Raw genomic sequence first — 13,794 nt, forward strand, 5'->3', positions numbered from 1 at the left:
TTAAAATGAGAACATCATATATCAAAGATTGCTTTATTTTCTTTGGCTTTAACAGTTGACAATTTAGCATAAATATAATCATTTTTATTTATATCATTCTTGAAATTCAGTTATTTTCCAAAAGAAGAATTTGAGTTTCCTCTATATTAAGATGAACAAGCTCTGAGGGTTTCACTGCAGAGTTAAGGCTAGATCTTCTGCTCAGCTTGTTTGCCATAAAGCTCATTTTGGTACATGTGACTTTGTACTATAAATATATATGCCAAGGCTGTATCTATAGTTACAGCAAATAACCAGAGAAGTAAAGGTATCCAACATTGCCCTTATCTAACTTTGGTTTTAATTAAATTGAGCTGCAGGTGGATGCAGTGACTTTTTTCGTAAGTCGTCATTTGCTACCTTAAAGAGAACATTGTGAAGCCCTGCTAGTTAAAATAAACCCTCCCCATAAAGACTTCAACCCTTTTCAGTCCAGCAGTGGAAAAAATGAAACCACTTTTCCAGTTTTAAATTGGTAATTTGATAGAATTCTTTCACATTTAACAAGCTTCGTAAAAAAAACGATCAAAGCACATTGAGGTAAGTCATCAAAAAACAGACATTTGAAAAAACAAACTAGAAAATGGTTTTAGGGATTTCACAATTGATTTAACATCTATAAAGCAATTATAACAATCCCCTTTTCAGAAGACTTTAATGGTATTTATAAGATTTTATGAATCACTTATTGAATTCCTGGCTAACTCATGCCGGTGACTATAGTATCTGCTAATGCCTACCCTTGTGCTTAATGAAACGGGTTTTCGGGCTGCTTTCAATTCCAATTCGTCTCCCCTGGAATCCCCTGTGAATGGTCTGCCTACTGCTGCTATCAGAACAATTGGCACCAGTTAGTTACCACAAGCATCTGGCTTCGAAACACTGTAGAAAGAATCTTTTCGCACTTGGTGCTCTGAAATGGAGGAATTTATTTATTTGTCCTTTCCTGCAACAATAAAGTTTTATGTCCAGACCTGTGAAGCTCTATATAAATGCTGTACTGCTCTTAAAAAGGCCATTCTTTTTCACTCTGCAGAGCCCTTCTATTTAATCTGATTATTTCGTCAATGGTGAAAATTAATAAAACCTATGACCAGCACTACTGATGCCGGATATTCTCCACAAAAAAAGGAACAACAGGAGTGCGGTAGGAAAGCCTATCCTTATTTTTCCAATTGTTAAATATGCAAATAACCCTGCAAATCAGCAGAGATACCTCCCTCTCTGTCTTCTGGACGTGTCTGTGTCTTTGTGTTTTTGTCCCTTTAGGGACCTCAAGAGTGCCACAAATTGGCCTTTCCGTGTCATTCGACTCAGAGTTGCAAGAGATCTTCAAAAAGCAGAGAACCTGAGTGATTTATTATATCAGACACTAATGCAAATCATTTTTCAGGATAAAGTCACTTAAAAGGCTGATATAAACCTACTAATCTGATATTCAATGCTTTATTTCTTTGGGTTTCCAAACCCCCATTAAAATGCAGTTTTGGAGAGCCATATTAAATAATTATTAAATGTACAGATTTGCCCATCATTTCAGATGGGAAACTTCCTCAAATTACAAAGTGCATCAAGGGATGTTACCTTGATCCTTGACGTGACCAACTATTCCACCCTCCAGTACACGTTATAAAAAGAAAGCAAAAGCCTCCTTAATGCAGGCCATCCAGTGATATGCACAGATCAGCACTCTAATACTGCTGCTTGTTTTCTAAAGCGAACATGTCTATTTTTCCCCAAACAGCTGTATAATTAAATGGGCTGCATCTGCGCTTGAGGTCAGAAGGTCACATTCTATGACACATTCTATCCTGGAAGAAAGAGCCGTGCTTGCCTCTAAAATGACAGGCACATGTTTACATTTATAAATCATTCAGAATTGCTCAGACTCCTGGAAAACAACTGAACGATATTAAATGATTTGGGGATCCTGGCAAGTAAGTAAATGTATTTAATGTTATATTGAAAGCTTTATATGAAACCTTTAACATTAAAGGCCGTAATCCACTTTTCCTTTATGTTGACAACCCCCTGAAAATACGAGACTAATGGGAGGGACTTATTGGCATGTCCTTCCCACTGTCAGAGAGCCTGGATAGAACCCTACTGCAGCTGAGGGTCAGCACAAGGCAGGACAGAGCCCTAGCAGACGCCAGTCTATTGCAGGATGAACACACATGCACAGCACCAGTTAACCCAGCCAGTGCGTCTGCACCAGGAGAAAGCCCAGTTAACAGAAGGTGCACTCCACACAGAGGAATCAAACCTCAATCGAACATGGTACTGCCCTTTTGACAGACTTTTCTCTAGAAAACTATGTTCCAGTAAGAGAGGAGTTTCCCAGCAAAGAAAAGATTGTAATTTTTGTAAGACACAGATGACATGTTTCCAAAAACATTTTTGACTCCTGATGCACAATGCATCCACATCAGTTATTAACAAGTCAATCTCCTGGCTTCTTTCAAGTAACGGCTGGATCAGATCCTTGGATTAATTAACTACCAAACAGGCTAGATGGGCCGAATGACCTACTCTCATTCATTAACAGGTTGTCAATTGGATACCTTACAACAAATTTGTCTTGACATTCTGCTTAAATATGCAGTAGTCATTCAATAGTTCATTGGCCTGGGACAACAGAAGACTTCTACGCATTGCCATGGAGATGTTGTGCCATCCCTTCCGATCTGGAGCTCAACAGCGGTGTTTAAAAGTTTTGAGGAAGGTCCTACTCCTATTGGCAAACACCCACCCTGGATGCCCTTGTCCAGCCACAAGCCTCACCAGGAGCCCCCTGTCTGCTCCATCATCTCCGTATTGATGACACTGCAGCAGCCCCACCAGTGCTGGCACTCAGGACAGGACACACCGGTTGGGAGCTGCAAAGCTTTTACCATGCAGTCGGCCTCATTGTATTTAAACATACAGTAGCCATATTTAAGCTTTGCAGGCCCTCCGGATACTGTAAGTAATGAGATTAAATTCTGAAAATAAGAGAGAGCACGTTTCAATTATGTCTTAAAGCACGAGGGGGATGTTGCATCGTATTACATAAATAAAAATCCCTCCAGTGGGCTTGCCATTCCTGGCCCAGCGGGGAACAGAGAGAAACGATGTGGAGGCATTTGAACACCCACAATTTCACAAGGTATTCATTACAAAGCTGGGAATGTTAAGTCCAAATCATTTATGCCCTCTTTTCAATGCTGCATACCTGAAAGGTTACTGACAGCAATAAATATAGCTGGCATTCTTCAATTTTCTAACCTTCTCAGAATAATAAAAATGTGGAATATGCAAAAGGATATGATGAACCTTTTCAGCTTTCAAACTCTCCTACTGCTTTAAAAATATTGCACCACTTGAAATAGTCTCACAACAAGAAACAAAAGATGAGTTTAAGATGAATTGATATGCAAACAAGCCTGCAGTTCTTCAGTTCTAATTGCATTTTACTCATGCAGCACAATAATATTTAATTCACCCCAGGAATGAATATTATTGCAATGTCATGCAATCCATGTTAAAATGAACTGAGGTAAACTGTGTCAGGTTGAGAGCTAAACAGATCTACAAAATTACAAAACCCTCAAAGACTTTGAAAAAAACCTGCTGGATTCTAGACACTCATGTCTGGAGTTAAGTGCCCCTGTCATAGAATGGCCACTCCAAAAGTATGCAATACCCCACCTGCTGCAAAAGAACCTAGTGGCTTTGGTTGCAGTGTGAATCTGGGAAATGACTTACAGTAAATGAATAAAAAGAAGGTTCTTCACTCAGGCTTCCAAGTCTACCAAGTTCACACAGAGTGAAAATTTCCAAGCACTTGTCCAAACTTCACCTGGAGCTCACATACTGTACAGTATACCCACCTGGTCAGAACAAGCAGGTTGATAGCTAACCATTATTGACCTAATAACTATTATTGGTATTGATCAGTGGCATCAACAACCAATCTCACAGTTCACTGGTACCACAACTGAGCATGTGTGACAGCCATATACTGTACATAACCACAGCTACTTGTTTTCCAGGCATACAGTGAAATCAGGGAGTTACCATCAACCACACTTTCACCTGAGTCTTGGAGTCTCTAGGAGATTGAGGTCTTCCCAAATTCATTTGCAAGTCCATGTAACATATCTAGGGTCTGTGCACTGTATAAAAGCCAGATGTAGAGAACTTTGCATGAAGATTTAATGATAATCCAAGACAAAGTCAAATCAAATCCTGATTCATGAAACCCATGAACTATATTACAAAGTTACTTAGCAGCTGAGAAAGGCGAAAATAACCGCAAGAATCAAATACAGATATGAAATCATGCCCACCTCATCCTTCATGTGTGCGGGAGGCACTAACAGCTCAGCAGCGTACACTAAGAAGACAGTGAAACTGTTGGATAAAGACGTGCCGGATTATAGTAAAATACTGGAAGTCACAAAAGGTTGGCATCTCAGCAAGGCTGGAACTATTTGCATCCCATTCTACTGTTAATTTTCTCCACAGGTGCTCACTTTGAATTAAGCTTAACCACAATGAACGGTCAGATATGAGGTTGGTTCTAATTACTGACATTCAGAGCACATAAAACACAAGTACCAAAGGGCATCGGCTCCTTTGTTTGTCCTGTGTGCAGAAGCCAAAAAAGACTTCTTGAAGAGCTTAGCATTTTATGTAAGCTGAGAAAACAAACATGGCTTTTTTTACACAGTGTAAAACTAAAACCTTTAGCACTAAGCAATGATCAATCTAGTTTCTGCACCGATATTCCTTCTCTCAAGTGCTGTAGATTTTCACTCAATTCATGACAGTGACATTCCCCACTGTGTGCAGTTTCACTGCAATTTCTGTAAAATATGCCTTTTTGGACACTGAAGGAGCAGGTTTCTTCAGTTTAGTTTTTCTATTTCAGCTAGAAACACCTGGATGGAAACATTTGTCAGCTCGGCCACATCTGGAATAGACATCTGTGCTGCAGTATCCCACCTGACCCTGCTGCTGAATAACGCTCCCCACCATTGTGCTTACTTGGACACATCCATCTAGGCAAAAGAACTAATGAACTGTAATTCAAAAATTGTTGCAGGCAGACTAGAAGACAGCAAAGAACTGTATTTCCAGATTTTCCAGTTTCCAGGATTTTGGTGTTTTTGGTGTTTGATATGATTTATAGCTGATTTTTTTCTCAGAGATGTGACTTTCCTGGGCTTCCTTCAGGAAGTAAGAATTATACACCAATCTGCATGTAATTTGTGGGTATGCTTGATAATAGAGGGGTGTCCAGTCCTGCAGGTCTTCTACTGTATTGATGAAAGGGAACTAAAAGAAACCTGGTATTGTCACGCCCCACACTCTCCCTTACAAACACCCTTGCATTCCCACTGTTTCACAATCTCATTCCTAATTGAACCCATCACATTCCCACATGCACCAGATTCCTCAAATTCTCACTCCCAGACCAATTATCCAACCACATCCCTTTTCCTTCAGTATTTAAAGTTCCCTCACACACCAACCCATGCTCATTATTGAGAAGCCTCCTGTAGAATTCTCTTGTGTGTGTTTTCTTTTACCATGCCTCCTGTTTTCTCCAGCTCTTACTGCATTGTGTAAGGTCTACTACAAGACCTGACATGGATCTTAGTCTGTGATTGTGACAGGGATGTTACCTTAACTCACCTAAAAGAAACCTAGGAAGGTCTTGAATAGTGAAACAGTAGCCAATTAACCACACAATTAAATTAAAAGGATAATATCTGGGTGGATCAAAATCCTGAAGCTATGAGGCCCTGAATGGCAGGATTGATTGAACCCATGTCACATATGCATTCAGGAGGAACACATAACATTAGGCTAGCCCTACTGTATGATCTGCCAATTGATCTTGCAATGCAATGTGCAGCAGAGCACCATAAAGGCTCTGTGAAAGGCTATACCTCTGAGTGCCATCCTGTAGCACTGGGAGTGGAGGTAGCTGAGTCTGGGGCAGCAATGGGCTGCCCTGCACAGTGCTTCCTGGAGAGGGGTGACTTTGAGGGTGAGGAGGGGGTGCTGTGCCCCCTGCAGTTCCACTGCGACTGGACTGCATGCTGGAGAACAGGCCTACAGGATGGAAAACAAAAGTCAAGCAGGCACTGGGCATTAGCAGACAAGAAAGCAAGAACCTAGGTTTAATGTAGTGAGAAGCCATGTTGCTTTCTTACAAGCAGGAAGAAATCCTAGAGGAATCCCAGGTAACTAACTTTATATACTGTACATGGAAGCTCTCATTGCTTCAGGCATTCATACATTTTTCTCATTTCTAATTTTTCAGATTTTCCCTTTACAGGGGCGGGGTAATTTAAGGGACACACAAATAGTATTAAAATACTTTTAAACAGAAATGATCACTGTAATTGACTGATCCTCTGAATTCTAACAGTTTTCTTTAATTTAATTAAAAAAGTAAAAAGTGAGACGCTGTCTAATTTGATTAGCTCTTATAAACATGTAATCAATCTTTCTGTTACAAAAGAGAGAAGCAAAAAAAGTAAAGATTGTTGTTAATTAAATCTTCAATTTGGAGCAAAACTAAGCTAGGTGAACTGCCTCTTGGTGTGCCTTCAAAGCTTGTCAATACAGATATCTAAAGACACTTTGATCTATCTCCTCATATTACACGCTGGTATTATCAGATTTGCTTTGCCTCACATAACCAGATATCTAGGATCGAATCACACGTCTCTATTGTACTGTTGTTTAAGCATGTTCAATTGCAAGCTTGCATCTTCTAATGTGACTAACTCTAACCTTGAATACTCATGCTGCATTCCTATATTTTTATAAGATGTCCTCTCCTAGTCTTTTGCTTTTTATAGCTAACCTGTGTGGATTATACCTGCTAGTCATGCAACACCACTCCTAGCAGCAAGCTGGCTTTTCTGTAGACAAAGATAGCAAGATAGAGTACAGATAGCATCTCGGCCCAATGCAGTTTAGTCTCCGAGATCTCATGAGTTCAGGCTTCAAAGGTTATGTAGCTGAAGACAAATCTTGGCAACTGAGAAGTTAAATTGTTATCTGAAATTAAATTTTATATACATCATACATTTAAGTACTGTGACATATTGCAGAATGCTTTCTGGGCTAAGATGGGAACAGAAACATTGGGATCTGCAGACAGGCTTCTAGTTGCACACTGTGAGGTACATGAAAGCCCAGACTGCACAGCAGTGAGGACTGTGGGTTTCACCTGGGTACATGTCGTGGCTGGGTGCTGGAGACCTCCCCATTTTGCTATCCCCCGTGTCGTGAGGGGAGCTGGCTGGCTGAAGAGGCTGGATGGTGAGACAATCATTGAGACCATCCTGGTCCAGGTCGATGCTTGACCTCAACTGAAACACAAAATACAATAACAAACTCTTGCTTCTACTCGGCCAGATGAAGTCCAGAGTGGCATTTTATATACTACATAAACATAGGAGGAGTTCATAACGGTGTCATGCTGGGCTACAGACGTTCAAGAATAAAAAACATCTTTAACAGAGACACTGTTATTTTTTTTATTTGAAAAGTCATGTACAGTATGTATGACATACAAATTAGTCTAGCAAAGAACTGTTTACTGTCTGCATCAACAAGACTTTCTCTTCACCCCAACACGAAAGCTCTTGCACAAGCAGCTTAACATCACAGTCAACACTTTATTTCAGCATGAATACAAAATGCTTGCTTTTGCAATAGCTATCTCAGCATAGCATCAGCTCAAGATGCCATTGCAGTTATTCTGAAAAATAAGTTGATGATACGTTGTGAATGTTCTTATCCAGTAAAGGACATATTCTCAGGAAGTTGTACCACCTACTGTACACCATACTTCAACCCATTGTCTTATTTCATCTTACAAGTTGCACAAAAGATATTAATCCCACTCATTTTGCCCTTTTCAGTTTCAGATATTCAGCTAGGGAGCTTTCTTTTCTTACTGTATATCAGTGGTTCCTGTAAAGTGATGTCTAGCTTATCCATCACCACTCTTCCATTTCATTAAGTTAAACAAATGCCAAGTTTGAAGGATTGTAAATTAAAGATATTAAGATCTCACGCCAAAGGTCTGGAAACCTGATTTTTATACTTCGGGCTCATATTTTTACAGGCACTGGCAATTTCTGCTTTTATTTCTAATGTAAATACCAGATAATGAAAGACTCCTTTGTCAGGTACAGAATTCCGCACATACCGCAGATTAGAGTATAAAACAGCACTAATGATGAGAGGCATCCTCTGGGAATACGTGGAAAGCACTTGAGCATGAGGTAAGCAGTAAACACATGAGAAAGAACAAGTTAGTGACAAGTAATAAGCAACAGTACAACTTGCAAGGCAGTGTAAATTATAACACTACTGCAGATCATGCACATTTTTAATGAACCTTTTTAGAAACAAAGTCATGGTGAAAACGAAATCTGGCAGTTTACCTTAATTGAGATATTTTTAAAACTAAATTCACCGACATTGAGAATCCGACTTAAGACACTCCCACTGGAACTCTGCTTGCTTGGGTTCAGCCTGGGACCTGGTTTATTCTGTAACTTGCTATCAGATGAGTAGCAAATGAACAGTAACCATGACCAAGCAAACTGCATATCAGTGCTCAACTGTAACAGGACCATATTAGTAAACTTTCTGAGGGTAAAACTGTTCTCATGGAGGTTCTTCATGAGCAGGTTGCATCACTGTTTATGTAAATGAGCATTTTGTTTTGAATTCAGAATACAGAGCAATATTAAACACATTAGTAAAAGGAAAAGGTCATACAGTCCATAATTTAACTTATTTATTTTTCTACATTTTAAGAATTGGTATTTTAGCAACAAAACTGGTAATACTTGGAAGTACTCCTTTTGTTCCTAATGTAGCAGTACCTTCTAATGCCAGGGCTGTCTTAGGCTGGAGCCAGGCTGAATCCACACTATTCCAGCAAGACATTAATGGTAAGGGAATGGAGATTTACAGTACATGAAATGGATTGGAGTAGTTCAGGTGGGTAGCTGCGTCAGCACGCGTAGGCTGCAAAGGAACAAGTAATAGGTTTATTCCATGCTGAAAAAAAGAAGAAAGAAAACACAACGTTTCGGCTGTGGAGCCTTCCTCCACGGCTGAAACGTTGTGTTTTCTTTCTTCCTTTTTCAGCATGGAATAAATCGATTACTTGTTCACATGAAATGGGTTTGCTGACACAGTGAAGGGAGAAATGAAATCTGAGGATGGTCATCAGTGGGTGAGTGTGGGAAGCTGACCAATACAGAAACAATGAAAGTTGTGTGATGGTTGAGAAGGGTATGATGTGTCGTGTCGACATGCACAATCAGAAACAGGCCCTTTGACAGGAAAGACACTAACCAAAAATGATCTCTCTGTCAAGAGAAAATGGACAAGATACATTCACCACACAGAGAAAAGGCTAGAAAAAACATAAGTGCACAAATTTACCTCAGGTTTTGTTAGTTTCCTCAGAATGAAGCTGCTAAAGAAAACAGTACCTAAGTTATCTGTAAACAGGTTCAGTTAAAAAAGATAAGAAATCATAACCACAATCAAAGCCTGTGGAATTGGTTTGTCATCTTTACCTTTTAAATCATAATGCTTTGAGCAGTTAACACTCATTGTGTGTTAGAATGTGTGTGGTTTGAATTTTAAGGTTGTTTCTCTTACTATAAAACATTTAGGACAAAACCATTCCTTCACATACTCTCTCTATACCAGCAGAATGAGGGTAAAATGTAACTGTTTCTCGATCTTCCAATATTCCCACAGTATGCTAACCATAGTTCTCCAGCGAACCTACAGCACCAAGCCTACCAAGGCTAGTGAAAAGCATCAGGGCTTCTCTAATAACTGCATTAATAGACCTTTTATAGAACCAGACACATTCTATAGCTCTCAGCTCTCCGAGAGGCTATACAGTAGGTCCACAATGCATTACAGACCCAGAGAGTAGAACAGGCAGTGCACAAAGTATTTCTCTTTATTTTAAGCAAACTTGTAAAACTTCATTTTATTTAGAGGTTTATTGTTATCTATACTTACACACTGGAATATTTGAACAAAAAAGGTATTTGGTAAAAAAGATTAATGGTTTAATTGTTTAAACATCCACATCCAGACCAATATGCATGCAGCTGACAGCTTGTGCAAAAAACCTTGCTCAACCAGAGCACATAGTGTATCTCACCTGTACAGGCATCTTTGGCCCTTCAACAGTCAAAATACAGTAAGTCACTTTGGCCTAAGCAAAAATGGAGTCTGAGCTAAAGAAAAGGTCTCTCTGACAAATTAAAAATATGTTTTTTCTTTCTTAAATTGTCAAATGATTCTGGAATTCATTTAATTAGCACCTACAAGTGAACATAGTGAATGTTATTCTACAGGAGTAAATAGTTTACAAGTGTTATGTAGTGCATTGACACAGTTTTAAGAAAACAAGCGGAAAATGAAAATAATTTTGCGTACAACTATAGCATTCCTTTTATAAAGGCTAAGAGGAAAGATATTAGTTTAGAGATGGAAAGTTGAATTGATAAATTCTTTGTAACCTGTAATACATGGAATCATTAATAGAGTGTTAATAACATGAATAACAGTATGAAACCTATTAATAATTGAATGCATAAAATGCATAGTTACTAACAATTTCTAGTACAAATGATATTAATTGGCCTTTTTTCAAATCTCTTCTACTGTTCTCTCATTTTGCAAACTTCTGTCAGTGATTAAGTTTCCTCTTCAGTGATGCCTTCCTCATAAATTAAAATTTTAAAATGAAACCATGGATAAAACGTTAAAAGTATATAGAATTATATATAGATTAATAATAGAGTTCACAAACTTTTCCTTTTTTATTTTGCACACAGTGCTCTCGGCACCACGTGCTTTGTGGTGTATTAGTGAAAACAGACGGAACCTCACTTCTGTGCTGCTGTACTTACTCTGCCCTCCCCTGCTGTTCACGTTACATGTGGTTGCATTTAGTTTAATTGGAACAGGTGGAGTTGGCATTGAGGTGCTTGTTCAACACCAGGACTGCAGCCTGTGCCAGGTTCTCATTGTTAACAATACTGAAAACAGAAACAGGGGAGCCTTGGAGAACTTTGCTTCCTCTTATTTTCAAAGTGAACTTTAAAATGTGTTTTGACAATAACGTAGAAAATCTCTTTTGTACACATTTTAGCGGATTTATTTAACTGGGGGTATATCTGGAATTAATACTATAACACCAGTGACCAATGGAGTTTTGTTATTCTCTGCCTCACTGGCTCATTAATTTCTCACAGAGTCACACAGGGAAGACGTGCATGAGATACAGTATATGGTAAATACTTACAATATATAGTCAAGAGACACTCAGAAATCAAAAACTATGATACTGCACTTTGTCCAGGACCTTTCTCTTCACTTCACTTGCTTCTGCTTGAACTGTGACTTTCAGTGCTACACTAATCTGGAGCTGTGATCATATGGATTTACCACAGAGAACATGTAATAGGGCTGAGAGGTACAGTAAGAGGCTACCTTTGCAAATATTTACTATTGGAATGATAGCTGTTGGCGAGCCTAGTGTAAAAATGCACAGTGGAAAAGGTGAAATCACATAAAAACTGAACTAAACCAGAAGACAGCTGGTAAAAGGCACAGTTACTGTACAACACTAAACCTTAAAGTTAACTTTAAGTTTTATCACGTTCATTAACAAGTTTGAGCTTTACTCTTTCACTGTTGTTTTGCCACTGCAACTTTATTTGAAAATCCAGGACTTTGTTAATTGTGTCAATTAATAAATGCTGAAGCTTTTTATTTTATTTTAAATGCTGAAGCAATTCTTGAAAGTCGATGGAAACCTGACTTTGATCGGCCTGACAAAGTAAAAAGTTTAGTTGCCTGCGTAAATGTGTAAAGGTTACCCAGGTTGCTTAATCCCGTGGTATTTTGCACATTGCAAAGAAGGTAACATTTAGTTTATTACATGACATTTGGATTATTAGAATATTCAAGGGCAATTCAGTATACAGTATATTCAGGAAAATCAAACTCAAATGCAGCATTTAACATTCAGAATGATAGCTCCTTAACACTGTTTTTAAAGGCTGGAAGTCTTTCATGGAACTTTTCCCACTTACGCATTCAAGGATTTATTTTCAGAAAGTAAGCACTATATAAACCAAATCTAGACTGTTTAAATATTTGATAAACAAATACTATACAGTTAGATGAAAAGAAGATGACTTAGAGGGGCAGTTCTCAAAATAAACTACACTATTCCAAGCAGAAAGTTTTTCTAATAATACAAAACAATCAACTTTTTTTTTCTACTTTTTTAGAAATATTCTGTATGTATGCTACTGTATACATTTAGGTCAGAAAAGATTCCTGGTCTAGTCAGTATAAGATTACCGGGCTTGAAGTATTACACTTTTGTAATAGGTTGACATTTTTTCCCACATAACCACTGTTCTGTAACCTATCCTTTTCCTGGATTTTAACAAGGTTGCTTTCTGGTGTGCCTCTTACCTCTGACACTGGGTGTGTGTAAGGAACACACTACAGACACCATCTAATCACTCTTAAAGTGTGTTCCATTGTTCTGCAGTAGCCACGCTCAAAAGAGTTGGTCACTCGTGTTCTTGCAAGTTTTACAACAAATTGTGTGATTAAATTCCTTAAACACTTCTGCCCATCACTAATCCTCTTTTGCCAACATCCCTTTCAAGGACAAAATTGCTGCACTGCACGGTGCCTGATTTATATTTCATTCCAAGAACAGGAAGTTGAGGGATTAAGGCAGGAGGATTAAAACACTTACTCTTCACTGCATTTTTGGGTGACAAAACGTTTCCTAGATACAGCGTGCTTGCTGACCCTAGGCCCTTTCCCCACACCTCCTTTTCAGCTTGTAACAAAGGGAGCTGCAGCCCATGGGCTGACATTTTACTGCGTCTGGTAACTTTGTTTAAAGAGAGCTGGCAGCTCCAGGCCACTTATTTTGTTCAGCCCTCACTTATTATAATGACAACCGGTGGCTTATTACATTTAGAAGAGCAATGCATTAAATTAGCTTTACTTTCACCGAGTATTGCTGTTTTTCTCTCTCTTAACCCTCTGTGGATTCTTGAAAAATTCAACAGGAGGAACTGATGAATGCTTTACGGTGTGGAGGGTTAATTTGTTCAACAACTTCCTCTCTGATCTGTCAATGCTGATATATTGTGGGCTCAGAAGAAGAATCTCAGAGGATGTAAGAAGCACATTTAGTCTTGACATAAAAAATACTTGTTTTTATTAAAGAAACTGTAACATCCTATCATATTTAATCTATCTTTGTTCTTTCATTCTGTCTGGAAGGATGAAAAATAAGGAAAATTGTATTAAGAAAAATATTTAAAGTAACTTTTCTCTTTTTTTCTAACAAAGTGTGTCAAGTAATTAAATGTTTTGACTTTATTATTTTATTTTGATTTTCTTAACTTCTACTTGTTACTATGTTTAGTTAAATATTATACCTACAATAAAACAATGTTATATAAATGCAGAAATCCACTCTATGCGATGAATGTCTGAGCCAAGAGAGAATGTGAAAGAATGAGATTTCTATCCAATACGATCTAATACGAAAATCAAAATTTTATTGCAACTACAAGAAATAGTATCACTAGAGGTATGCACACATTGAAATTCCTGGTTAAATTTTTTATAAGGGTTGTGAAAGTGTATCCTGAA

General features: G+C 38.3%; 1 protein-coding gene across 1 annotated transcript in view; it reads right to left on the bottom strand.

The window, feature by feature from the left end:
• glis3 (GLIS family zinc finger 3) overlaps nucleotides 1-13,794 on the bottom strand; it is an 82,901-nt gene that overhangs the window by 8,943 nt on the left and 60,164 nt on the right. The window contains exons 7-8 of the mRNA XM_088628596.1: nucleotides 7,274-7,415; nucleotides 5,979-6,144 (exon numbers count right to left, since the gene is read on the bottom strand). Of these exons, the coding sequence (XP_088484722.1) occupies nucleotides 5,979-6,144; nucleotides 7,274-7,415 (308 nt within the window). The remainder of the gene's footprint in view (nucleotides 1-5,978; nucleotides 6,145-7,273; nucleotides 7,416-13,794) is intronic.

The sequence above is a fragment of the Lepisosteus platostomus genome, chromosome 4 (assembly GCF_059453375.1).
Source record: "Lepisosteus platostomus isolate fLepPlt1 chromosome 4, fLepPlt1.hap1, whole genome shotgun sequence".
In the NCBI taxonomy this organism is placed as follows: domain Eukaryota; kingdom Metazoa; phylum Chordata; class Actinopteri; order Semionotiformes; family Lepisosteidae; genus Lepisosteus; species Lepisosteus platostomus.